This window comes from Anas acuta, chromosome 1, assembly GCF_963932015.1.
Source record: "Anas acuta chromosome 1, bAnaAcu1.1, whole genome shotgun sequence".
Taxonomy (NCBI): Eukaryota; Metazoa; Chordata; class Aves; order Anseriformes; family Anatidae; genus Anas; species Anas acuta.
This window is the reverse complement of record NC_088979.1, coordinates 19,137,267-19,161,920: the sequence shown is the minus strand read 5'-3', so window position 1 is coordinate 19,161,920 and position 24,654 is coordinate 19,137,267. Positions and strand designations below refer to the sequence as shown.

At 40.7% G+C, this 24,654-nt stretch overlaps 2 protein-coding genes across 8 annotated transcripts in view; one reads left to right on the top strand and one right to left on the bottom strand.

Annotated features, from left to right (window-relative positions):
- Positions 1-24,654, top strand: part of ZDHHC20 (zinc finger DHHC-type palmitoyltransferase 20) — a 319,226-nt gene that overhangs the window by 224,115 nt on the left and 70,457 nt on the right. The window contains exons 1-3 of one of the 7 annotated variants that reach the window (XR_011092853.1): positions 4,858-4,997; positions 13,443-13,501; positions 15,022-15,146. The exons of 4 other annotated variants lie outside the window; for them this stretch is intronic. The gene's annotated coding sequence lies outside the window, so the exon portion shown is untranslated. Of the gene's footprint in view, positions 1-3,530; positions 4,998-13,442; positions 13,502-15,021; positions 15,147-24,654 lie in introns of those variants that run through there. 2 more of the 7 variants (XR_011092850.1, XR_011092837.1) reach the window with 2 other exon arrangements.
- LOC137850912 (histone deacetylase complex subunit SAP18-like) lies at positions 963-3,463 on the bottom strand. Its single transcript, XM_068671443.1, has 3 exons — positions 3,307-3,463; positions 1,852-1,974; positions 963-1,454 (listed from the first exon to the last, which is right to left on the bottom strand). Exons 1-3 carry the CDS (start codon positions 3,360-3,362, stop codon positions 1,298-1,300), a joined length of 336 nt encoding a protein of 111 aa, XP_068527544.1. The 5' UTR covers positions 3,363-3,463; the 3' UTR covers positions 963-1,297.

Genomic DNA, 24,654 nt, shown 5'->3' with positions numbered 1-24,654 from the left:
TCAAGGGAAAGAGGAAACAGTATTCACCTTCCCAAAACTTATGAAGCCAAACCTGAACTTTGTCCTCCTGGTCAGTGTGTATTTTCATAACCAAATATATTTTTACTATGAAACAGTTTTGCATACAACTTAAGCCAACCTCTGCCTGGCAACGCTGGATTTCTTCTGGCCAGGTCTCTGCAGACATTCACATCTTCTGACACGGGTCTCCAAAGCAGGATGCACCAAGACAAACCACATGGGTAAAGGAAGTATTTTTCGCATCGTTAGAGGTAAAATTCAAAGTTTTATAATGCACATATTAGTGAAGTAGTGAAGATGTATACAGGTTAGATTGGGGCGGGGGAAATAAATGTTCAAAAAAAATTGTTAATGATAACGTGCCATGAAGGAAGTTTGGAACTGTTGCGGTATAACAAGTGAGACGTTCCAAGACAGCTTCACATTTCCCATTTCTGGAGACAGACCCAGCTATTTCAGAACTCAAGGCTGATGTGCAAGTGCGCTGATCCAAATCTGCCTCTGGTAAGGTCAGCAGCTCTGCAGTGTGCCGGGATATCTGTGTCACTGAGACCACTCCTTGGACTCATCCTCCAGGGCCTGTCCTCAGAACAAGGTGGAGCAGCCCCAGGAAGCCACAATGGTCCACCCTGTTTCTACTCTCTACCCTGCAGCCCTACACAGCTCACCTTTGATTTTCCCCAGACAACACACCTACAGCCGCAGCAAGAGGAACACTGAGTCTGCCTGCTTACAGCCACATCCCCCATGCTCATCCTCCAAAATTCAGGTACCAGTGCTTTAAGGAATCTGCTGTAAAAAGCCAGCCATTCCTATAAAACAAGCCCCAAAGTTACCAGATAGGGACCATGACCTCTCTTTCACCAATTTCAACTTCTGCTTAAAAGCCAACTTCTGAATTGCTCTGCAGAGACCCACTTAAATAAAAAATCACTCTCCAATTCAAAAGATTAATAACATCGATCTTTATTCCATACAAGACAGAACTACAGAACACCTGCAATCTTCCTGGTCGCATTTTATGGAGATCTTGAAACTCTGGACACACCAACTTACTTTGCAAACTAACAGTCAGGGAAAGAGTGATGGCACCTCTAAAGAATAAGCATTACTTCTAAGCAAACTAAAAGTTAAGGTTTAAAATTTAACTTTTACTCCTGATGCTTTGCCTTCAAGTGTTCTTGCTTAGCAACAACAGCAATAAAAAAAAAAAGGCCTGCTTTAGAACAGCAAGTAGGAATAAGCACAAAAGGAAATCGTACAAAGAAGCAACAGCTTAGTATGGTCTCATGCGGCTCGACGGAGGTGGTGCGCGGTTGGGAGGGGTAATTGCTATGTCCAAGTAGTCTCCGATCTGGAATTTCTGAGACTGCAACGTCATGGAGTCATCTGTGCCCTTCCTGCCCGACATGGTGCTGCCGATCTCCTTCACCCTGCAGGCAGGAGATAAAGGCGGGTTAGTCACAGCCCCATCTCTCTGGATGTACGATACAGGTAGACACCTGTAACAAGATCACTCCTAAAACTCACATACTCTGAGATACGTGTTCCATTATCGCCAGAAACAAAGCCTCATCTCACACAGTTATGTCCATATTCTGACTGCCAATAATGCAATCAAAGTCCTCAAGCAAATAAGCTCATTGTTTTGGGAACACAAACTACAACAGCCACCAATGCAAAATTTAGAGTTTGCAGTGGTGATCACATAGTCTGTTATCAAGAACTTTGGAAATTTGGTTTGTGGGCACCGGACTTTGTTAACGAAAAATAATTAATTGCTCTGGCGCTCCCGGTCTTCTATGAGTCTGGAGAAGAAACGCCGTTTACCTATATCCAGGCCGCTTGAGATCTGTAAAAACAATTGCAAAATTGAAGTGCGTGCCCTTCTTCCGTGCCTCCGGGTAGACCTCCTTCACTAAGCTGGTCAGCTCCTTCAGGGTTGCATCCATCCTGGGTTAAACAAACAAACCCAAGTGGTTAATGTTCTCAAAGCAACAACAACAGAAGCAGCTTTCCAAAACCCACTTAAGATGGAACCAATATATTGTCATTATTTAAACAAACATCTCCTGGCCTTTGCATGCTTTCTGCTGATATCTGAAGAGTTTTACATGCTCAAGTTACACAGGGAGCCACCTACTCCACAACTACGTGCATTCCCGACAACGTATTTTCCATCTGGCAATCAAGCAAGAAGAAATCGCTCTGGTCAGGGACAGCACCCAGCAGAATCCACCAGCTACGGGGCACTGGAGGCAGCACGCTCCCGCGCATTAAGGATGTGGACAAAGGTTCAGCAGATGTGGGTCCAGACAGAGTTTATCTTTTAACTTACGGTGGTACGACACAAACATCTTCACCTCTATGTGCGCTTCAATATCTGCTTCTCCAGGTCTCTCAGACAAGTTACAATTTAAACAGTGACTTTTTTTTAAATGCATTAATGCACTTCCACAACAAACAGTGCGTCTTCTCATCTAAGCTGGTTCTCCATTCCTGCCCTAACACACAGCACCACAGCACCCTTCCTTCTCCCCACCCTTCAACCAAAACAGAAGTTAGAACCCCAAGAACAAAAGGACCCAATCATCACAACCAAAGCAGCACTAATCACACTCCTCCAAGCTTTATGCAACCAAGGAGCAGGCTGTTGACAGACAATGCCCGTTCTGACTCCTGCAGATGGCAATCAGCTCAGACATCATCAATAGCCTGGGCTGAGTCCATAAACCCCATTAAGCAGTAAGTTAGTAGCGTGTGCTTTGTTAGCCACGAAAAAAATGGATTTATTCAACTGTACAATGATAAGAAAGTCAGAACTCTAGCAGCAACCTTTACGGAAAAACAAGGTTTAAGAAGTAGCATAATTCACTTTCAGAGCGATTCTAATAGTTCGCTTTCAGAACAGTTTGAAATGCTATGAGCGAAAACTGAAGTGTCATCAACAAAGACCGCAGGGGTGTTCTGAAGTGTGTCTGAAAGCAATAAGAAGCGGCTGTTACAGCACTGCTACCTGGCCATGCGAAAAGAAATGCTCCGCTTTAATTCGGAGCCTCAAGAGGCTCCAAATCGTTTTGTTTAATTTTGTTTGTTTAATTCGAAGCCTCAAAAGGCTCCAAATTAAGGCAATAAGAGTTCATGGAGCAGCTCTAGCCCTCTGTAACAACTGATGCTAGTGCAAAACAAGGCTGTTAGGGTGAAATTAATTAAAACAGAAGAGAACCCCGAAGAAATACCAACACGGCAGCCTGTGCCGAGACCCGGCCACCACTCAGCACTCACCAGGTGTAGATCTGCAGCTCGCTGGAGGGCACATTGCCGCGGGAGAACTCGTCCATGCGGTGGTGCCGCCCGTTGTTGGTGGTGAAGACGCGGAGCAGCAGCGGGCACGTCTGGGGGGGGACAGGAGGCGGTTTCAGGCCCCAACGCCAACAACACCCCCCCCCAAAAACCGCCCCGCCCCGCCTCCCCGACACCCCCGCAAAGCTCCCCCGGGACCCCGAGGGCAGGGCGGGGAAGGGAAGGGAAGGGGCAGCTTTGGGCCCCTCAGCACAAGAAGGACATCGAGGCCCTGGAGCGTGTCCAGAGCAGGGCTACGGAGCTGGTGAAGGGCCTGGAGCACAAGGCCTGTGAGGAGCGGCTGGGGGAGCTGGGGGGGTTTGGTCTGGGGAAGAGGAGGCTCAGGGGAGGCCTCATTGCTCTCTGCAACTGCCTGAAAGGAAGCTGTGGGGAGCTGGGGGTCGGCCTCTGCTCTGATTAAGGAGGTATTGGGGAGGCATTGGGGAGGCAAGGACAATCCCCAGACATGGACTGTATATCTCGAAACAAGACACTGGAACCCATGATAAGGAAGCGGCAGACGGACAGAGAAACAAATGTAAGGACTATAAATCTCAAAACTGGACATTGGAATTGATTATAAAGATACAACAAACGGAAGAATTGGCAACAACCAGCTCTCGCAATTAAGAAACGTGCCAATTCAGCAGATTCCTGACCAAAGGTGAAAAGTACACTGTGAGGAGGACTCGGGGTCTTCCTCCCAGAGACCCCTGCCCACGTCCCAAAGACCCCTGCCCACAATTCTTGGGAGGCTCTACGCAGGCGCAAGGTGCCAAAAGGCTAATTAGCATGAGAAGCGAGGGAAGGCGGGGATAGGTAATGCATATGTATAGGTGCTTGTAGAATATCGATAGATTGATTGTATAAATTCAAGACTTCTTTCCGCTTTGGGTATGCACGATAGGTGGAGAGATCCCCCGTGCATCCAGCGCTGCAATAAAGAATATACCACTTAAAGGAATTTCGGCTTCGATCTTTGAATCAGCTCACAGGTAACCAGTGACAGGACCAGAGGGAATGACCTCAAGTTGCACCAGGGGAGGTTCAGGTTGGCAATGAGGAGACATTTCTGCTCAGCAAGAGCAGTCAGGCACTGGGACGGGTTGCCCAGGGAGGTGGTGGAGTCACCGTCCCTGGGGGTGTTCAAGGAGAGGTTGGACGTGGTGCTTGGGGACATGGCTCAGTGGGTGACAGTGGTGTTAGGGGATGGTTGGAGCAGATGACCTTGGAGGTCTTTCCCAACCATAACGGCCCTGTGACTCCACGTTTCCCCTCCACCACCCCCCAGCCGGGCTCGCTGCGCCGGGGGGGTGCCCGGAGCCTTCCCCCTCCATCCCTCGGCCTCAGCCCGGCCGCCGCGCATGCGCCCCCGCGGCGGCGGAGCGGCCGCGTCCATGTCGGCGGCCGGCTGGAAGATGGCGGCGTGGAGAGCGGCGCTGGCGGCGGCCGCCCGCGCTCCGCTCCGGGGGCGCCTCGCCGGGCTGCGGCCCGCCCGGAGCCAGCGGCGCCCGGCCGGCTGGAGAGGGGCCGCCACCGCCGCCGTCCTGCTCGGGGGAGGCTCCGTGGTGGCGTGTTACGGCGGCTGGCGGGGGCGGCCGGGGGCGGGCGCCTTCCTCACCGTCCTGGCTCAGGTAAGGCGCCGGCAGCCCCGCCGCGGGCAGCCCTCGCCGCTCGCCCCGGGGGACGAGGGGAGGCCGGGGGGGGTGTGTGGGGAGCGGCCTGCGGGAGCCGAGCGCCGGCGGGGCTGGGGGAGCCGCTGCCGTGGAGGGGTCAGGAGGGGCCCCCCGGCAGCTGTGTTTGGGCAGAGGTGCTCCTGCTTCGCGTGGGTCTCAATAATTTGGGTGTTTTCTGCGGTGGAAGCAAGCAGGGGGGGCTGACAGCCCCGAGGGGTTCGTGTGGTGGTCGTGGGGGTCGTGGGGATGTGGCCCGTGTGGAGCTGCCCGTCTGGTGGCAGCTTCCAGGGCTTGGCTTCGGGTCTGCGATGCCCAACCTGAGCTTCAGGTGCTCTGAGGCATTAGCACGCTCCCCCCCTGTCCTGGTTTCAGTTAGAACAGAGTTAATTTTCTTCCTAGTAGCTGGTAGAATGCTGTGTTTTGGCTTAGGATGAGAAGAGTGCTGATAACACCCCGATGCTTTAATTGTTGCAGAGCAGTGCTTATACTAAGCCAAGGACATCTCAGCCTTTTGCTCTGTCCTGCCAACGGACAGGCTGGGGGTGCAGTAAGAGCTGGGAGGGGACAGACCCAGGACAGGTGACCCAAACTAGCCAAAGGGGTATTCCATACCATCTGGGGTCATGCTAAACAATATATAGGGGTGGCTAGCTGGGAGAGGGGGGCCGGACTGCTCGGGGTTAGGCTGGGCATCGGTCAGCGAGTGGTGAGCAATTGCATTGTGCATCACTTGTTTGTACATATTATTATTATTTCCCTATTATCACCATATTGTTATTATTGTTATTATTGTTATTATTGTTATTATTGTTATTATTGTTATTATTGTTATTATTGTTATTATTGTTATTATTGTTATTATTGTTATTATTATTTTTTCCTGTCTCATTAAACTGTCTTTATCTCAACTCACGGGCTTCACTTTCCATTTCTCTCCCCCGTCCCAGAGAGGGAGGGGGGAGGGTGAGCGAACGGCTGCGTGGTGTTTAGCTGCCGGCCGGGTTAAACCACGACACCCCCTTAACAAAGGACGTTTCCCCAAAATACCACTTCTGTTTTCCAGCTGAAATGCACACAGCAGTTGGGGTGATACCAGTGGGTACGTTCAGAATCTGGGCGATGAACATCACGATGCCTTGGAGCATCAGTACTCGCACAGAAGGTCAAGAACAGATGCTCGTTATTTACAAAACAATCACCACAAGTTCCAAAACACAGTCACGCTTCCCACTGTTACTCATTTTGTGGAGTGAACTTTTTCCCATTCTTCCTTCAGATGGCTGTCGATCAAAGTTAGTGAGGCTTCCAAGACGGGAAGCCCTCGAAGCGATCTGGGCCAGCAGGTTAGCATGGGATGGGGTTAGGAGGTCAGTGTATGATTGCATTGCCATTCAGCTGCTTCTACCTAGGAAATTTTGGAAGAATTCCATGGTTTGTATGCTTTGAGATCCTATCTCTTAGCAAATATTGAACAGGTTGAACTGCAGGCAGGTAAATAGCGATCTTATTTATTCTCAAATCAAGAACAAGGAGTGTGTTTTTTTATTATTTTTGATACTGCAGTCTTAGGTGTCGCACTGGAGGAAACTCCACTTTTTAAATAAGAATGCTTCTGAAATAGGTTAAGTGTCAGTCCTGACTTCTTGGACAGCGCATCTTAAAACTTTGGTTTTCTGTATGTGCTCCCATCAAGAAAGGCAAACATTATTGCACTAGAATTCCTACTGGAAATGTATCATCTGCTGTAAACAGCCAGCAGAATAAGATGTTATATTTATTTATATTTATATTAACTATGACATTTTTCAGCAGCATTGCGTTATGTTTAAAAAAAAATCCTGTCCTTGAGGCCTATTACCTATATGTATGGGACTCTTGCATAAGCACACTGTATGTGGGTATATATAAAATGTGTTAATGCAGGAAGTAATTGCTTTTAAAGACTGCTGGGTTGAAGGGATATAGCTTTGGTGCTCATGTTTTCTTGGACTAGCTTCCAGCTAATGCATGGACAGTCCTACAAGTACACTTTATAACTCTGTGGGGGCACTGAAAATCTACAGCTTCTTGAATCGATTCATTATTGGTGACAATAAGCTGCCGGACACTGCAAATGTTAAGGAGTTTATTCAATTTAAACTTTTTTGTTTCCTGATAAAAGGGTGTTGGACATCCCATCGTAGCTGCAGACAGAAATTCTCCGTACATCTTGAGCTCTGTGTTGCTGCAATTAATGTAGTGACACTTCAAAAAGTACTTCAGAACTGGCCATGCAGCGCATGGCGCTAAGGGCAGTAAATTGAAAGCAGAAGTGGCCTGTAAAATCTGTGAGGACAGGTTAATAGAACCAAAGCAGCATGCTGCATTTCTTTTAAGCGGTTTGGATGCTACCGGTGGCTTCTTACAGACAGAAATAAGAAACAATCAAAAGCACCACAAAGTGTTGAAACATGTGTCACCTTTATTTTTATGTCTTAGAGCACTCTTTGTTTCTGGTAATATATTTTGCTTAAATTGAGATACATTTCACATTCTACCAGTGGATGACCTGACTTTATATTATCCCTTTTCACTGTAGTGGATCTCAAGCAGCTTGGCTTGAGATCTCAAGCTTTGCTTGAGATTAGGCTTGCAGACAATTATGTACTGTTAATGTTGCTGTAGGTTATGTAGGGGAATTGTGTGCAGGATAAGTACTGGAAATTTTATTGATTAAGGCAAGTATTTGAAATTAAGCAGCACAATTTTCATGAGCACTGTGGTAATAAAAGTATATGCAGTGGAAGTGTTTGTATTTCCCTCTCAAGTACCAGGCGTAGCATTTGCTCTTGAGACTGCTGAGTCCTTTAAGCTATGATGCTTCCCTGTTTCTCTTAGTAATACAGTCTTTACTGTTGAATCATAAGAATAAATCACTGCAAAATGGGTGGTAATTATTTAAGATGCCTGACAGAGTGAAGTTGACAAAGTGGCACTATTTCAGCATAATTTGAGCCACCGATTGAGTTTGTGTTCTTGTCCTGACAGTGAGATGTAACAACCGTTAATAGCTTTATTGCAGTCAGTCTTCACTGTAAAAACTAAATAATTTGTTCAGTTTATGTAATTGAAATTGGTAGCTATTTAGGTTTTCCTTTAGTGTCAATCAAACTAGTTTCCATCAAATTACTTAGAAGTTTTTCAGCTTTATGTGTGATTCATGTAGTTATTTTCATTCTCAATGTTCGTTGATCTGTTATTTAGAAAGGTACAGGGAATGTATTGGAATAAGTCCTTATAAATGAGAGTAAATCACTACTGTACAAAAATTTTAGAGCAAAATTAACATAATCTCTTCCTCCCTCCTCCCCCCAGTTTTTATAGATACCAGGCTCTAGTTCTATCTATCCTTGTTATGTACCAGTGAAGCTCCATTGCGTGTCCTAGAACAGATACGGCCGGTGCTGGGATAATCTAGATCAGCTTTTCCAAATGAAGGGTGTCTTCATTCTGCCAGTGTGACTGAAAATGGTGATTATACTGAAGTTCACCGAACGTGTTTCTTCTAAACAGCATGCCTGGGTCAGAAATGTACACACTACACTGTGCACTGCGGTGATACGTCATAAGTTGGTTTTCAGTAATTCCAGAACGATGAGTAATTGGGAACCCTGATCAGACTTGCAATGTCGTCCCAAATCTTGCAATTTCCAATAGTAAGGTGGCATTACACGTCCTACAGCTGCTGGAATCCTTTGCTTAAAACACACTGTTCATTGCAAGTCAGTTTGCAGTCGCTCAGGTTGTCCTTATCAGGGTCAAGAATCAAGTACAGGATTGCCACAGGGCATGCAAGTGGATTTGGGATAGCACACATCAGGAAACTGTACCATCAAGCCTGGGAACTTGCCAAGGGACTGTAGCTTCGACCTCATGCACACACTTGTTGCAGATGATAAGAGAGCTCTGAGAAGCACCAAGCTGCCACAGGCAGCGTCTCCTACCCCTGCTGAGTTTTTTTACCAATGTGTTTAGTCACCGGTTTCGGAAAGAAGAATACAATTTGATCTTGATCCACCCGCTGTAGAGTGTTGCATTTTGTGCTGAGTCTGAGTCACTCTTTCTGACTGAGACTGAGTAAAGTTGTTACTGGTGTGTATATATATAATAACAACATGTGGAAGTCCTGTCTGTTTGGTACTGATAAAGGTGATATTGTTGCAGCATTCTTTTCCAAGGACCAGGGGAGCATTACTTGACAGTTACATTTTTGATCCAGCTTCCCTGCCCTAAGTGGAAAACACAACTTGACCTCCAGAGGTCCCTTCCAACCTCAACCATTCTTTGAACTTAATGCCAGTTCTTGCTTCTGGTCTCTGTTACATCATTATAGCCTAGTTCTCTTCATCTTCCCCTTTTTTTTTTTTTTTTTTGTGTCATATCAGCAATGTGCTCTGATTCTTCCAGATAAGAAGAAACTCAGTTCCTGTTCTAGAGGTCTTAAATGCATAAATTGTATTTGATCGTGCATTTGATCTTAACATTTTCAGTTAAGATAATCCTAGTCTTTCACAATGGATAACAAACCACTTGTGCTTTTTTAGTGTCTGATATTAATTAAATATTTATTTTATTTTAAAATGTGGTTTGTTTGTTTGTTTTTTGAAGGAGAAAATACCCTTTTTGTGTTTGAAAGTGGAAGGGTGGGGAAGAAGTCCAAGGAATCTCTTTTTGGACTGTGTTAAACTGTGTGGAGTGTTTCACCCTTTTCCAGTTTTCTAATGTTAGTGATTCTTAACAGAGCCAAAGATAGGCACAAACAGGAGTGGTGACTGTGTGATCATTTCATGAAAACCGTTACTCCAAACAGCTGTGAGTAAAATACTTTTTCTGATTAACATTGGAGCTTTAGTTCATTTTCTAGGGCTATGTATGTAACCACCACTAAAATGTATTTTGGAGCTATTGCCCAACGCTGTTTGAATGAATAATGCAAAATATTGTAAAGGATACCCTGAACACCAGTTTTTGTTCAGGGATCTGGCACAACGGTAAAGGCAAAATAATCCTCTGGAGGACGTCTTCACAAATCCTGGCTGATAGAGAGCTCAGAGTGCTAGTTCATAAGATAATCTAGGGAGACTGCTGCAATTGAATGTAACTCAAAAGTTTATCAGGGTTGTAGGAGAAGCCTTTGGGCTTCCAGACATGGAATCTGATAAAGATGGTTTTAATAGTTCAGAGAGCAGACTGTTGGTCACACATTGAGTGCTGGGATGGATTTGTTTCAGACAGGTTCTAGTACATTGTGCATGGTTTTCATCTGGGTAAAAATTTCAATCCTGATCAATAGATGATTCACAAACTAATGTCAGCTATGCATATGTTACCTTTTTAGCTTATTTTCACTTGATTGGTAACTTCTGGCGCAGGCATGAGTTTGGTATTACATTCTTGGTGTCACTGCCCCTCATTATGTGCTACCAAAACAAATGACGTCAGTTGCATGCATGTCAAAAGCAGCTTTTTGTTTAAATTGTTTGAAGCAATTTCTTTAGAGCAGTGGAAGGAAGATTTGAATAGCTCTGGGATTCTGATATTTTTGCATATCCCGTGTATCCTGGATCACTTCATGACTTATGCTACGCTTACAAACTTTTAGCTCACACTTCCTCCCTTTTATTTATATTTTTATATTATTTATATAATATAGATTATATCTAGGAAGGTAGAATGCATATTAACTGCATGTAGAAGGTTTTCACTATTGGCAGACAGGATGTACGTGTGTGGCATTTGAATTCAGTCACCAAATACTAAAAAATATATATTTTTTTCTACGAACCATTGTTTAATCTATACTTCACATGTAGGTGCATTAAACTGAGACTGGTTGGCAAATCTCGTTAGAGTGGGAATTTTTGTGGGGGTTCCTGTGCAATCTGTTCTAAAAGCCTGGTTCATGCTAAGGAAGAACATTGCTGCTAAGATGAGGTGTCTCGATAAATATAGAAGTCTGGATAAAATTGCATAAGGATTTGTAGTGATGTATGGAATTGCCCGGAGGAATCTGGTTCTAAAATAAATCTGGTAAGAATATGTACAGCCTAATCTGAAAAATAGACAAGAAGATTCTTGTGCTTACTCTGTCATAAAAAAAAATAAAAAAAAAAAAGCCAGCTTTTCTTTGATCAAAAATCCTAGAATAATTTTTGTGTTTTAAGTAATAATTTCAAAGCATTTTCCTTTGAGTCTTTATTCTGTTAGAGTTCAAGAAGTGTTTGGACAACGCTGTCAGACACACGGTCTGATTTTTGGGTGGTCCTTTGGGGGACCCAGGAGCTGGACTCGATGATCCCTGTGGGTCCCTTCCAGCTCGGATATTCTGTGATTCTATGAAATTAATTGGGAATGCAAATGTAACATCACATCTAATAGATTATGAGGATGCTCACAAAAGAATAATTAAGCATGTATAAAATACAAATCCACAGTGAACGCTTTAACAGGCTTTTGAAATGTAATGCAAGTGTTTTTAATCCACATCAGGCACGCTGAGAGCTTGCAGGCCTCGGAGAAGCCTCGTACAGACCTGACCACACGGCTGTATGGCTGATGCTTAAAATCTGCCTGGTGAAACAAGGCCATATAAAAACCATTAAAATCACAATTACTGTTGTGGGCTGGAGCCGCTTTAAGTAAGGCTTATGCTTTTTTCATTACTTTTTTTTTTTTTTTCCTGCTTTACCTTGTCCGTCCCACACCATGCTGGGCTTGGGTTTTCCTGCTGCTGCTGGTTTGATTCAAGGTCTTTCAAAGCTCTCACGTTTCTTGACAGCGGTGCTCAGTGCTGGGAAGGCTTTTTCTTGGTGAGTAGTGAGTGCAGGCAGTGTTCTTGTCAGCATTGGTAGCATCCTTCTACAAGCTTCCTATTTTACTTTGATGTATATTTCCTATTATACTTACTATCTCAATAAATATGACAAAGCATGATGATCATGACAAGGCAGTTAAACATCATAGGTAAACACAATGAACACTTGCTGGTTTTGGAAGGAAATGGGAAGTCAATTTGTCATTTCATTCCTGGGGTATCGATAGTCAGTGACTACATAGGACATTTTAACACAATTCACGCATTCGCCTTCTAACTCTGCTGTGTCATGTCAATATACTCTCTTTTTTTGTTGTTTTTGTTTTCTTGCCATTGCATCTAGAAGTAAACGGAAGTACTTGGGTTGAGTCTGTGCACAAAAATAAATACCTTAGTAACAGTGTTGCTTCCTAGTTCATCCAGGAGTAAATTAGAGTTAATAGTCCCAAATATTATGACAATGATGTGTTCAAAAACTCATTTTGAAACACCATTCCTGCAATAATTAAGCATCAATAAATCTATGAATCTCATCCACAGGAAGAGCTTTTTAGAATTGGATTAACAGCTCAGCCTTCTCTAATCTTTTTTTTTTTTTTTTTCCTTCCCTGAAAGATCCTTCAGTCTTTCCGAGCTGTTCCTCTTGTGCAGCCAAACAGGGTAACCTTAGCTACCTCTTGTTTAATTCTGTATTTCACTGTGTTGTGGAAATACTGTGTGTATCAGGTATCCACTAAGCGGTCTAAATCAATAACGGAGATATTAAATATATCACAAACATCATTCTCTGCATTAGTGACATACAGACATTGTCATGTTGTGTGCCCAAAATAGAATGTGGTATAGGGAGTATGGAATCTGTAGGGCCATGATGTTATAATTAATTATAGACTTAGATGTTGCTTATGGATATACATTTGTTTCACAACTTTAAATATACGGTATCCATTTCAGCCTTTTGAATGTGAGATATTTATATCCTGAAGTTTTTGGCTTTGAAAATATTTACATTTATTCCCTTCTCTGTGTGCACAGAGATTCTTTGTACAGGTGTCTTCATTGATACTAAAACAACATGATGTCAAATGTAATCTTAGGGGTCGGGGTTAAAATTTAACTATCTTTCATCTGATCTGTCACCTTCTACTTGGATTTGCTCCGGCTGTATGACTTGAGTAATTAAACAAAATTTAACTAGCGTTCTCTAAGCGCTTTGATACATGTGGACATTTGAAATGGCATGGTTTTGTTGTGGTTTTAGCTATTATTTTGGTTTTGGTGTAATGAAAGGTTAATGCTACAGGTTGAAAGTCATTGGCTGTTTATTCTAGTGGACAAACACGAATAAGTAAGAAAATAGTTTGACTGCAAGTTAAGAATACTATTCTGAATAGAAATAATTATACAAAATAATCTGATTTTTAACAAATACCCCAGGAGGAAACCAATATTTATTTATTGGGAATACTAGACCTACCTTTCCTCCCACAAATACTCTAGATTGTTTCAAAACAGATGTTATAATATTTCTTTTTTATCTCCTTTCTTAGATGGAAGATGTATCTGAAAGGATGGTGTTTCTAAGAACTTTGAACAGGCAGAGTGATAAGTAGCCTTTTTTTTTTTTTTTTTGTAAAAAATGATCATATGTGTCCAAACAGTAGTATCGATTCTGTTATTATGTTTGCAGGATGAGATTAAGAGCTCTGTACTACACTTCCTTGTAGATTTTTGTCTACAGGCACAGTAGCTGGCTAAATCTGGCTATTCCCAGTAAGTGGGTTAGCATCTTGCAGCACAAGGTAACCAGAAGAAGTAGCTCTGAATCTACATTAATTTGTGCTGTGGGGAAAGTCTCACAGATTTCACTGGTGACAGCTGTGACAGTAGCATTAGGGCTGTTACCGTTAAGTACATCTGCTTATTTCCTGCACTGGGTGCTTCCAGGTCACTCAGTGTGGGTACCTTGTAATGTCTAATTTATTTATTTTTTCTATGGTTCTTTGAAGGATGTTACTTTATTTAACGTAAGTAGGCTTAATTTAGTTTGAAAAATATTCCACGAAGACACCAACTAAAGAAATCATCAGAATTAATGACAGCAAAAATGGTGTGAAATGCTCATTCAGAACACGTACAGTGGGCTCTGTCTCCTTACTGTCGCTTCTGACCGTTGTTACTACTCTGTGGGCCAAAGGACAAGAGAATAGTCTTGTCAGCTTTAAACACCAGCCAGCATTTAAATTAGTTCCTCAAGTCCCATTCAGCGTAGGAGAAATTTCGAGAGTGACTGTCTTGCGGTGATGGAGTCTATAAAAAGCAGTTGTAGCAGATGTAGCTAATAAATACTGTCTTATCAGCACTGAACCCTTCCCTGCTCCTGTGCCAAATCAGCAGGAAAACTCCTTCATCTGCCTCCAAAAACTGCAGACTAACTCTAGCGTAAATGAAAAATTGATATGAACTGAAGGAAATCGGTGTTTCCAGAAATCATTTTTTTCTGAATCTTTCTTTTAAAAGTAGACTTTTACTTGAATAAGACCTATTATTGGAGATACTCATATTAATAATGTATTAATGAATTATAATGCAATATTAAAATACAATACACTTATACACATATAGCTTTATATGTACTTATATTTAGAATATAAAGTTACATTTTATGCCTACGTTTCTAAGGAATGTCTAAGGGTGTCATGCACGTGTATAAGATGCACGTAAAATACTCACTATGCAAACACAAGAGTAAGGAAAAAGAAGTAAGGGTATGATAATGTTGAAGTTTTATGGGTTTTATTTTGAAAGTTTCTGGTCTCACTTACCAGCTATGCCCAGAATAGGAAGGCTGGATTCCGCCTGAAGTTCAGCTGAAGGCTGCTCATGGTGACTGCTCACCACCGAGTCAGGCCTGGCTTTGAAACTTGTGTTGCGTGTATGCTGCTGTGCAGCTTTGTTGAAGAGAAATTAGGAAAGGTCTGTGTTGTCATATTGCTCTGATGATACAACATGGTAACAGTGTTATATTCTTTCAGGGATTTGCCAAAATGAACTTTATTTTTCAGTGCAAAAGTCTTATGGGTTACGCACTGAGCACATTGCTTGACTGTTGCTTCTCCTTTTCCAAAGCTTTGGAGGTTAGAAGACACCAGAGCTGAATGCTGCAATAGACAGAAGAGTGGCTTAGGGCTGCAGCACAACCCCTGTAACAGTTCCCTCTGGATTTGTTTGTGAAGCAGCTCTGGATTTACCTGGTAATCTTTTTTTTTTTTTTCTTGGATATGCGAGTCAAAATGATGCTAAGATGCTGCATTTTACTATTACTTCATAACCTCATAGTGTCTGTATTTAAAGTAACAGTGGTCTCAGTAGCCTGAAATTGTCACAGAGGGAAATGTTTTCCCTTGCTCATTTGCCTGGGGAGATAGCATTATTAGAGTGTGGTTCTTGTTGAGGAATGCAATAAAGCTGGTTGGTAAAACATCTGGCAACCCTTTGTACCGAAGAAGATGCTTGATGGCCTTAGGAGTATGGAGTACAGTAGTACTTGGGAATAAGTCGAAAAGGACAGGCTTTTGCTGAAGATGTGAATCAGTCGGAATAAACACTAGTCTCCAAAATAAAATACAAAGTGGAAAAAAAAGCACATTGACATACCAAAGCATTTATCAGTTTAAAACCTGGGCTTCCCAGAGCAATTCAGATACTTTTATCTAATGTAAAGCATTATTATAAAATCTATATTTTCTTTGTAGGGAACAAATGAGGGAAATTAATACATTGTTTAGTTGTTCACATTTGATGTACTTCTGTTTTTAATGCATAACTGTTCTTCACGAGATCCATCTTCACTTAGGAGTAGCTTACTGTTTTTAGCAGTGAGTTGTGTCTGCAATAGAACATCCTGGGCAGTTAATAAATAAATAAATTTTGATGCTAACTTGCATGTATCGGAGAACATAAACAATTGTTTCAGTACTTCAGACAAGTGCAAGATCTGGTTTGTCTTCATGAAATGTCTGTGTCACTAATGTAACTTAGAGGAAGACCTTATAAAAATGCAGTTACAGCAGCTACTTTAAAAATGTGGACAAGTTTTAATATAATGTTTTCAGTGGAAGAAATGCAATCTTTCATATTCTGATTCTGTGGTTAGGCCTGGGAGGTTTATAAGCACGTGAGAAACAACTGAGTAATGGAAATAGAGCTTCTTAAACAAGATGCAGATTTATTCTATTTGTGCTCAGCTGGGTGAGCCCTACAATGTGCAGATACTTTTCTTGTGCTGTGACTTACTTGGTCTGAAATTATTTTCTTAGCCATACACCAAATTATCTGGCAGTGCATGCTGCTATTTTTTCCTTACTTAAGCGACAATTTTTTAAGCTCTGGAAACTCTTCTCATTTAAATTGGATATAGCTGGACCTTCCCATATGAAAGCTTCTCAGCAAAACCTTAAAATATGTTGAGACTAATTTACAAGAGCTAAACATGCTCTATGTTGTGGTTCAAATAAACATTTTAATTTGCCAGTCAAAGTAAATAATTTTCTGTATTATAACAGAGCTGGAGTTCTGTGTAGCTTGCTTGGTTCATGCATGTGTGTGTATTGCTGCTGCAATACCTTCTGAGGAAAAATAATTGTTCCCTTTTTTCACATAGAGCTGTAGTTAAGCACTTCTATAAATAAATTTGTGCTTATCTTAAGCTTTCTCCAGCGACTTTGTTTAAAAGAGTGTTAAAGACTAAGGTCTTTAGCTAAATACATTTAGGCTGCGAGCTACACGAAGGACTCATCATCAAGAACAAAAATAGCAAAATCTAAAGCAACTCTTATGCTTCTGGATTAAAATTAATTAAACTTTAATTTAAACTAATTTTCAACTCAGCTGAAGAACCATCATGGACAGTAAGCAGTGTAACGTATATAAAATTGCTTTTCCTAGAACACAGTGTTTTCTGTTATTGTGAATATGCCTGTTGTATGGAATGTTCCTACTCAATCTTCCAGAAAAAACATCGTAGGAAATTGCTGACATACTTTTTTCCCAGCTGCTGTTAAATTTGGAGAACTGACAATGTCATATTGCCAAATGGTGTTCCATTGTTTAATTCTAAGATTCATGTTCTTACTTCTCTTCAGCCTCAAAAGTGTAAAATACAAAGGAAAATACGAAAATTTCGGTGCACTGAAATTTTTATGTGCTAATTGAGCAGAGTTTGTATAGCACTATACAGTCGATTCTTTATGTGAACACTTCTGTAAAAAATAATGTGGTTTCATCTGTGAAAATGCCATCTGTTTGCTGTATGTTTATCATCAGTACCTCATTTCACTGTTTGGGATGAAGAGGTCCCTGGACAGTACTACTTCTTGAAATGACAGTGATGCGTTCAAGATGTATTGTCAGCAGTAGTGAAATGTAGTCAGATTCCTTGCTGTAAAACTCTTAGAGCAGTATATACTGTTACACTACTGATATCTTTTCCTTCACACTGTACACTCATTCCTAGTGGTAGCATTTCCAGTGTTTCAGAATAGTGATACAATCAGCACAGAGTGCTTATACCAAGTGCCATCGCATGGTTGACTCATCTGGGGGGAGATTTCTGAGAATGTAGATGTCAACCTGATGGCACATCTATTTCACTTCTTCATGCCCTATCTGCTAGTTAACTTGATCTTTCTGGGGGTCTGGGAGCTTTCCCTGCAGGACACTTTCCTCATAGAAGGCTCTACAGGATGCAGTTGTTCAGAGGGTCCTGGGTCCTCTCTTCTTCACGCAGCCTGTGAGTTGGGTAGCTCTCCTGGCAGCACTTCAAGGACCAGCAGCCTCCACACCTCGAACTGCCCTGCACTGTCACTTTCCAGGAGGGAAGGAGCTTGCTTCTACTCCCTTCATTGCTTTGTTGCTGAAGCAATGGGCTTAGCTCTGAATACAGAATTAGAAGGTGGAGGGTAATGTGAGGTAGAGTGGCTCTCGGGTCAGACAACGTAGGGCTTAAATTCTGGTTGTGGTGTGCAGGCCCTTCTGTACAGTTCAGTAGAGCTCCCGATTGTGTATCACCTCTACAAATTCATGTTGTGGACATCTGTTTCTAGCCACTGGAAATATCCAGTTGATCTACTAGGCCAGCAAAAGTGGATTCAGAAGTTGTTTGCAGTTCTTTGAAGTGCATTACGCTTCATGCATAATGTTTCTTGTCATCCTGAGGCCATACCTGGGCTGTTATTTTGCCTCTTCAGGCCTGGAGATAGTCACGTTTCCCATCACTTCATGTTTGAGGGACACTCCCAGCCATTTAGTGTCCCTGTGAATGTGTTTGGCAAAATAAAGTTGATAGAGGCAATATCCTTTATCAGACCAGATGCTGTAACTGGGAGGATTCCACAAGTTTTTGGTCACCGCACAAGTCCTTAGCTCTGAAGTAAAAGCAAATGTAAAAGCTGAGCAAAAGTTGAGGAAAGATTGCTCTGCTGGTACTTCAGAAACTGTAAAATGTGCCTTCTCTGTCAGCAAACCTTGAATAGACAGCTGAGGAGTTACTGGTAGTGATCAGCTTATGTTCAGGTAGTCATGACATAGTAGGGATGTGCTTTTGATTGTGAATAGGGCGTGGGCCCTGGAGCTCGTACTTTGCAAGGAGCAAAGTCCATGAATAGTTTCTTAAGAATGTGAAGATAGCATGCTTGCAGCACTCGTGCCCATACCTCGGTTGAATATTTTTTTGTATTCAGATATTTTGCTGAATGCAACAAACTTCAGTTATAGACAGCTCAAAAAAGCCTATTCTGTCTTTGCAGGAAAAATATCCTTTATTCTGTTTTTGTACTGCAGTCTTTCTACTTAATGTAATACCTTTTATAGTAAGGGAAGCAAGAAGAGAAAGTGGCTCTAGTGTCCTCCAGAGTTTGTTCTGCTGTATTTTTGGAGCTAATGTATGCACTGAGTAAAGTATCCTGTGTTATTGCATGCAATAAGTACATAAAATAGCATAATTTAACTTTCCATTATACATAAAACAAGTGTTCATGAAATGTCTGACAAAGAAATTAAATTCTTTATATATATATATATATATATATATATATATATATATATATATTAGCAATATATAACATATCCAACCTATTAACTATGCTTTGACTAGAGACTAAGTTGAGCTTTGTGGTGTGGTCATGTAGTGGTCGTAAATGTTCAGCAATCATAAATCATGCCTTAAGATTGGACTGCCCAAAAACGTAAGGTTTTTATTTAAGATCATGTGGTTATTTTTATTGGTTTTGAACCTCCAGGCTTGACACTTCCCAACTGTAAAGGCTAGAACTTTTTCAGGGAAGTTAAGCTACTTTCTCAGTGTTAGGAACAGTAATGCAACTTTAATAAAATTGAATGTTTTGTTAATATTCTTGATGAAACTAAGTGGTAGGTTCAATATATACATATATATGTACTTTTTGATTCTAGAATGAAGAGTAGTAAGAGTCTTAATGAGTTCTTTGGTGGCATTTGTTAAATCACAAGGTGAGAAACATCTGTTATTGAAGTGCCAAGTTGCAGTACTCACCACCATGCAAAAACAAGCTTTTAAGAACAGAAAAATGGCTGCAAAAACTGATGACTGCTTTCAACTTGTTGAATTCCTGTTGGTCATCTATTTTATGTGCTGTCTCCTTTCCATGTAAGTTTCTTCCATATGGCTTACTTTCTTCATTTAAACTGAGGGCTAGTGACCCTCAGTTCCTCCAGATGGAAAGAGGGAAAGGATTACTTCCCACACAGAAGAAACTTGAGAAGATTGTAAGTTTGAAGGAGAAAAGAAAAGGGGGGGGGGGTCACTATCAGCCTAGTGTTAAAAGTAACAAGGCCACACTTGATCATAACAATAACTATACTGAGAAATCCTGGATATCGATATTTGCCTACAAAAAGCTTCTGATTTTCCTGTAGCAGTAAGGCTGCTGGAGAACTGGCAGTTCTGTTTGGGGTTTGGGTTTTTGTTATTTTTTTTGTTGTTGTTGAAAAATAAGGAGGTTGTTGTAATCTACACAACTTCAGAAGATTTCTCCTGTCTAAAAGAATGATAACGAAGAGAGATCATTTTTCAGAACAAGGAAAACCTGAAGATTGAGGTATGGAATATTTAGGCTCAAATCCATGCTCCAGACAGAGCACAACACAAGTAAGCATCTTACCACCCATGTTACTACATGTTCTAGGATGATCTTTTTAAGTTGAACAACGATAAAAAAAAATTCTGGGAAGTGCTGAAACTGTGATCTTTCTTTCCAGCCAGTCCAGAAAGTTCAAGGCTTAAAACCAGACTTGTATTCAGACCAGTTTATTAAAAGGAAAAAGCTTTCTGGAGATTTGTCTTTTTTATTTTTAAGTAAAATTATGTAGGTTGTCATGGTATTGTTATGTGTGTTAAAACATGATTCCTGTAGGTCCAGAGTGAAAGATAGGCATATAGTTTCAAACATATACTATTTCTCAGCTAGATTTGGATTTAACTGGATAAAGAAAAAAAAATAAATGAAATGTATCATGAGCTTCTCTATACCCTATCAGTTTGCAAAGAACTTCCTCAAGAAAGGCTGTTTTCAGAAACAGAAAGAGTCAACATAATTGTTTTTATGGACCATTAAAAAGGTTCACACACAGATAACTTCGTGTGAAAGTACAGTACTGTAACTCATGTAAGCGTCTGTGTGAACTATATCATTACTTCAATTTGCCTGTTTTTTTACAATACAGTGTTAGATTAGAGGTGGAAAGATAACACAATAATTTACAAAGTGCTAAACTGGGTTTAAAATCCTCCTTAATGGTATAGCCTGAAGTATGTATCTCAGTTGTGTTAAAGATACTCAAGTTAAAAATAAAGGGGAGGAGGAAAGGCATATCTGCGGTGTCACCGAGGCATGTGGTAAGTTGATGTATAAAGGGAACGTAATGGATCTGCTTGGATTCCAGCCAATGTTGCTGGACACAGGCATTCAGCGAGGCACATTCCGGGGCATTAAGTGCAATCCCTTCCCGAAGCGTGGTGAGCCTTCTGTGTAATTCATCTTCCCTGCAGTCCACTCCGCCAGGGGCTGGACACGCGGCTTAGCCGATTTCATTACCACTGCAACTTCTGTGCAGTCACTTTTTCAATTCAAGGCAGCATTCAACTTCTAAACACTTACAAATGGGTTAGCTCTATTTGAATACACTATATTCACTTTAAACTTGGTCTTAATTGGAGTAAGGTACTTGAATCTTGTTTCTGCTCTACATTGTGAACGAATCATTGGAAGAAGATAGCTTTTCAGTCTGTATTTTTTAATTTATAAATGCTATTAGTTTTAGCATGCAAAAATTAAAGGTAGTGGGCTTTCTTTCTAAATACTGTGTCATGTTAGCAACTACTCTGATACTATGACTTTGCTACCTTGTAGAGGGGAAAAACGTGATGCATTTTAGTGAGCACAAAGAGAAGGAAAGAGGAATTCATCAGTGGAAGCCATCAGTGAATTGCAACAGTAAGTGAAGTGCTGCAGTAGAACTTACCCTCTAGAGGTGTCCGAGATGGAAGTTTTCCTCCTCCAGACTTGAAGAAGCAACACTCCCATTTTCCCTACCAGCCTAATTTTCCAATTATTTCCATTTTCTTAGTCATCTAAAGTCAATATGAATTAAGCGTACATCCTCCTGTTGTGTCTCCTGAAATAAAAACCTTACAGACATCCAGAAATGTTTTAAGTTTCTTTTGTGAACCACCTGCAGACTTAGCTTGGTGTCACCTCGTACCGGGAGGTTTGGGTGCTATCAGGTCGTGTGAGGCTGGAGAGGAAGCAGAGCTGTGCTGACACCAGAAGGGTTGCCTGCCTGCTCCATCCTATCCCCTCGAAAGGGTGGGTTACCTCTGATTGCCTTACGACAACAAATAAAATTTCTTGAAATGAATACCCCCAAAGTTATCTTTGACTACCAGGATAATTTGGCTACTTGTTTTATGGGGTGGCCAGAGCAAGTGTGATTGTATAGACTGTAGCTTTGTTGTTTCAATGTGTGTAACCCATTTATAGAAAAGAAATGTTATAAAAGCATTTAACAAAACTATAAATGTTTATAATATTACAGCTTTTACTATCAACTCATCATGCTAACAGCTATGATTACTGTTCTTTGTTAATTAAAAGCTGTTTTGTAACAAAAAGCTTCAGATAAATATTTAATGTCAAGCTGGGCTGAAATTAATCTAAAAGATATTAATGTGCCCGCAGTATCTGTGACCTGCACTTCGTTGTGACATTGTGCTTCCAAAATATAAAATGACCTGCATTTCTAGCATATGAATGTTTATATTCACCTTTTAAGAGCTTAATGTCCCAAATCTAATTTTAAAATAGCTTTTTTTCTGATGTGCTGACAGCAATTAATCGTTATTCAAAGATAATAGTATTGCAAGCTAAGCTTGTTAAATTAAACTGCTTGATTTACCGTTCATTTCTTCTGCCTCCTTAGAGAATCTTCCTAGTTCAGTGCTGCATGATATTTTCTCTAGTTGTGCGTGTGAAGAACTGTAGTCACTGGAGCTTGGAGAGCACATAGGCAGGGGTGGTATTTTTCTTTAGCATTAGGAGCAGAGGGCACTAAAGTCTCTTCTTTTCTTTGTTCCCTCTACCTTGCTTTAAAAAAAAAAAAAGCGAAGGTCCAAAAAAATCATTTAATGCTGTCATTTCATATTCTCCATACTTCTGGAACAAAGCTATTTAAGCCTGCGACCTAAATAGCTGTTCACAGCTGCTGCCAGCTTGTACCCTGGTGCTAGTTAGAGCTACTCACCATAACACTGGAGAGACTTCTTTTAAATATAGTATTTTGACAAACGTTTAACGCTTTGTTCCTTGGTTAGATCCCTTTTCTAAGCCTCTTTGTATTTCACACATTGAGGAGAACTGACGTTAAGCTTATCTCTGCTAAATGTGGCGAGCTGTAATCACTTAATGAGAAACAATTTTTAAGAACAAATAGAGGTAATTCAGCACTACTAGTATGACATTGCATAAAATGTTCTTTGCACAAGTCAGTCTGTTTTCCAAACAGCGCAGTCATGTTTGGTTTTGGCAAGGTCCTCTGGTTCTACACTGCTGTTGCAACTGAGGTACTCTGTACCAGCTTTTTAACTACACTTTTCCAGTAGCTCTTACTGAGCCTTCCTGAGCATTTAGAGCATTTCTAAAGAGAAAATACAAAGTTAAACCAAAGGCAGTTATTTTTATATTGGGAAAAATATTTGTAACATTCAGAAATGACTTTTCTTTTCAATTCATATCTATTTGTTCCACAATCCTATTAAAGTAAAGGTAAGAAAATAAGTGTCTGGATCTTAACGTTGGTGCTTTTGTGTAGAGTATGAAAGTGGCCCCCTGAAAATTTTGACCTACTCTACTGGTCTCACTTCCCAGGTAAGAATTTTCTAATTCTTTCTTCCAGTTGCCTTCTTCTTGACTTCAAGAAGCATCACCAGCCACCGTGGCTTCCTGCTTTGAGTTTCCAGTCTCTCTGTTTTGATTTGTTTTTTTGTTTTGGTTTGGTTTTGTTTTTGTTTTGTTTTTGAGGAAGAGTGAAGAGAAAAATAAAAAGTTAGAAAGAATGAAATTTTCTCTTTCTGCATAAAGTAGTATAGCTTAGTATTCTTTTAAAGAACAAAAATATGTTGTCCACGTTTTAACCAAAGCAATTAACTTTTTAAAAATTATTGCTACTAATTTGCATCAATATCATTTTACCAACCAAATTGTACCACTGTGGGATATTTACCACTCTGAAAGTCTGCAGCATCACAGACTTCAAACTTCTTTTATACCAGAATGGATGACAAGAATTTGAGTATCTAAGTAGCATATAGGTGCAAAATATTCAAAATAAATAGTAAGAAATATGCAGAAAATATTTATTGGAAAGGAATGGCAATTTTTAAGAGTTCATGTTGACGTGGAAAGGAATTATACGCGTTCTGTTTAGTGGACTTCTGTAACACATTAGATTTTTTTTAGCTGCTGTATTAAAGATGGCTTGGGCTTCCCTCAGGGGAAGCTTTAATGACTAGCTTGAAGCCATTTTCTTTAAAGGAATTAATATTTAGACATAACATTAGCCATGGAGGTAATTAGAATAATTAATGAATAAAATTGCAAGGACTGTAATTTGCATTGCCTAATATCGACTTTTATAGCTTTCTTTAAAGGTTTTTGCTAATTAAAATGTTAAATTGGTTTAATTTCAAGAACAGGATATGGAAAAAAGCATTGTGTTAGTTTCTTTGTGGGCTGCATTGGACTTGATGCTTAATTGAAATCAAGCGTGGGTTAATAATTCACTCTTTTCTCTAAGCACATACATTGATTCAAAAAAATAATAATAAAGATTTAAAAATCGCAAATTTTTTAATTTTTTTTAATTTTTTAAAAAAATCTGATATTTAAGTGTATTTTCCAGTTGGATTTGCTTGTTTTTACAAGGATTAAATATTTCACCTTATAATAAGTGTTGGTGGTGTGAGAGGGAGATGGGCTTCTAGATGGGCCTTTAAGTTCAGCTTTGTGTCAGAATCAGATACTCCCACGGGTAAAAAATGACCTTTAACGGAGCTTAAAAAGCTTGCATCATGATTGGCATGCTCCATGGATGTTTGATTGCACAAAGCTAACAACATTTGTATCTAAGAAAAACTAGAAGCACTACAGGTATTTTAAGCATTGATATTGA

What these genes read in the sequence shown, in the direction of transcription:
- LOC137850912 (XM_068671443.1), bottom strand. Translation starts at nt 3,362, where the DNA reads ATGGACGAGTTCTCCCGCGGCAATGTGCCCTCCAGCGAGCTGCAGATC. An exon ending in GAGCTGCAGATCTACACCTG is followed by an intron (nt 1,975 to 3,306) that starts GTGAGTGCTGAG and finishes TGTTTAACCCAG; the next exon opens with GATGGATGCAACCCTGAAGG. An exon ending in CTCAAGCGGCCTGGATATAG is followed by an intron (nt 1,455 to 1,851) that starts GTAAACGGCGTT and finishes TCCTGCCTGCAG; the next exon opens with GGTGAAGGAGATCGGCAGCA.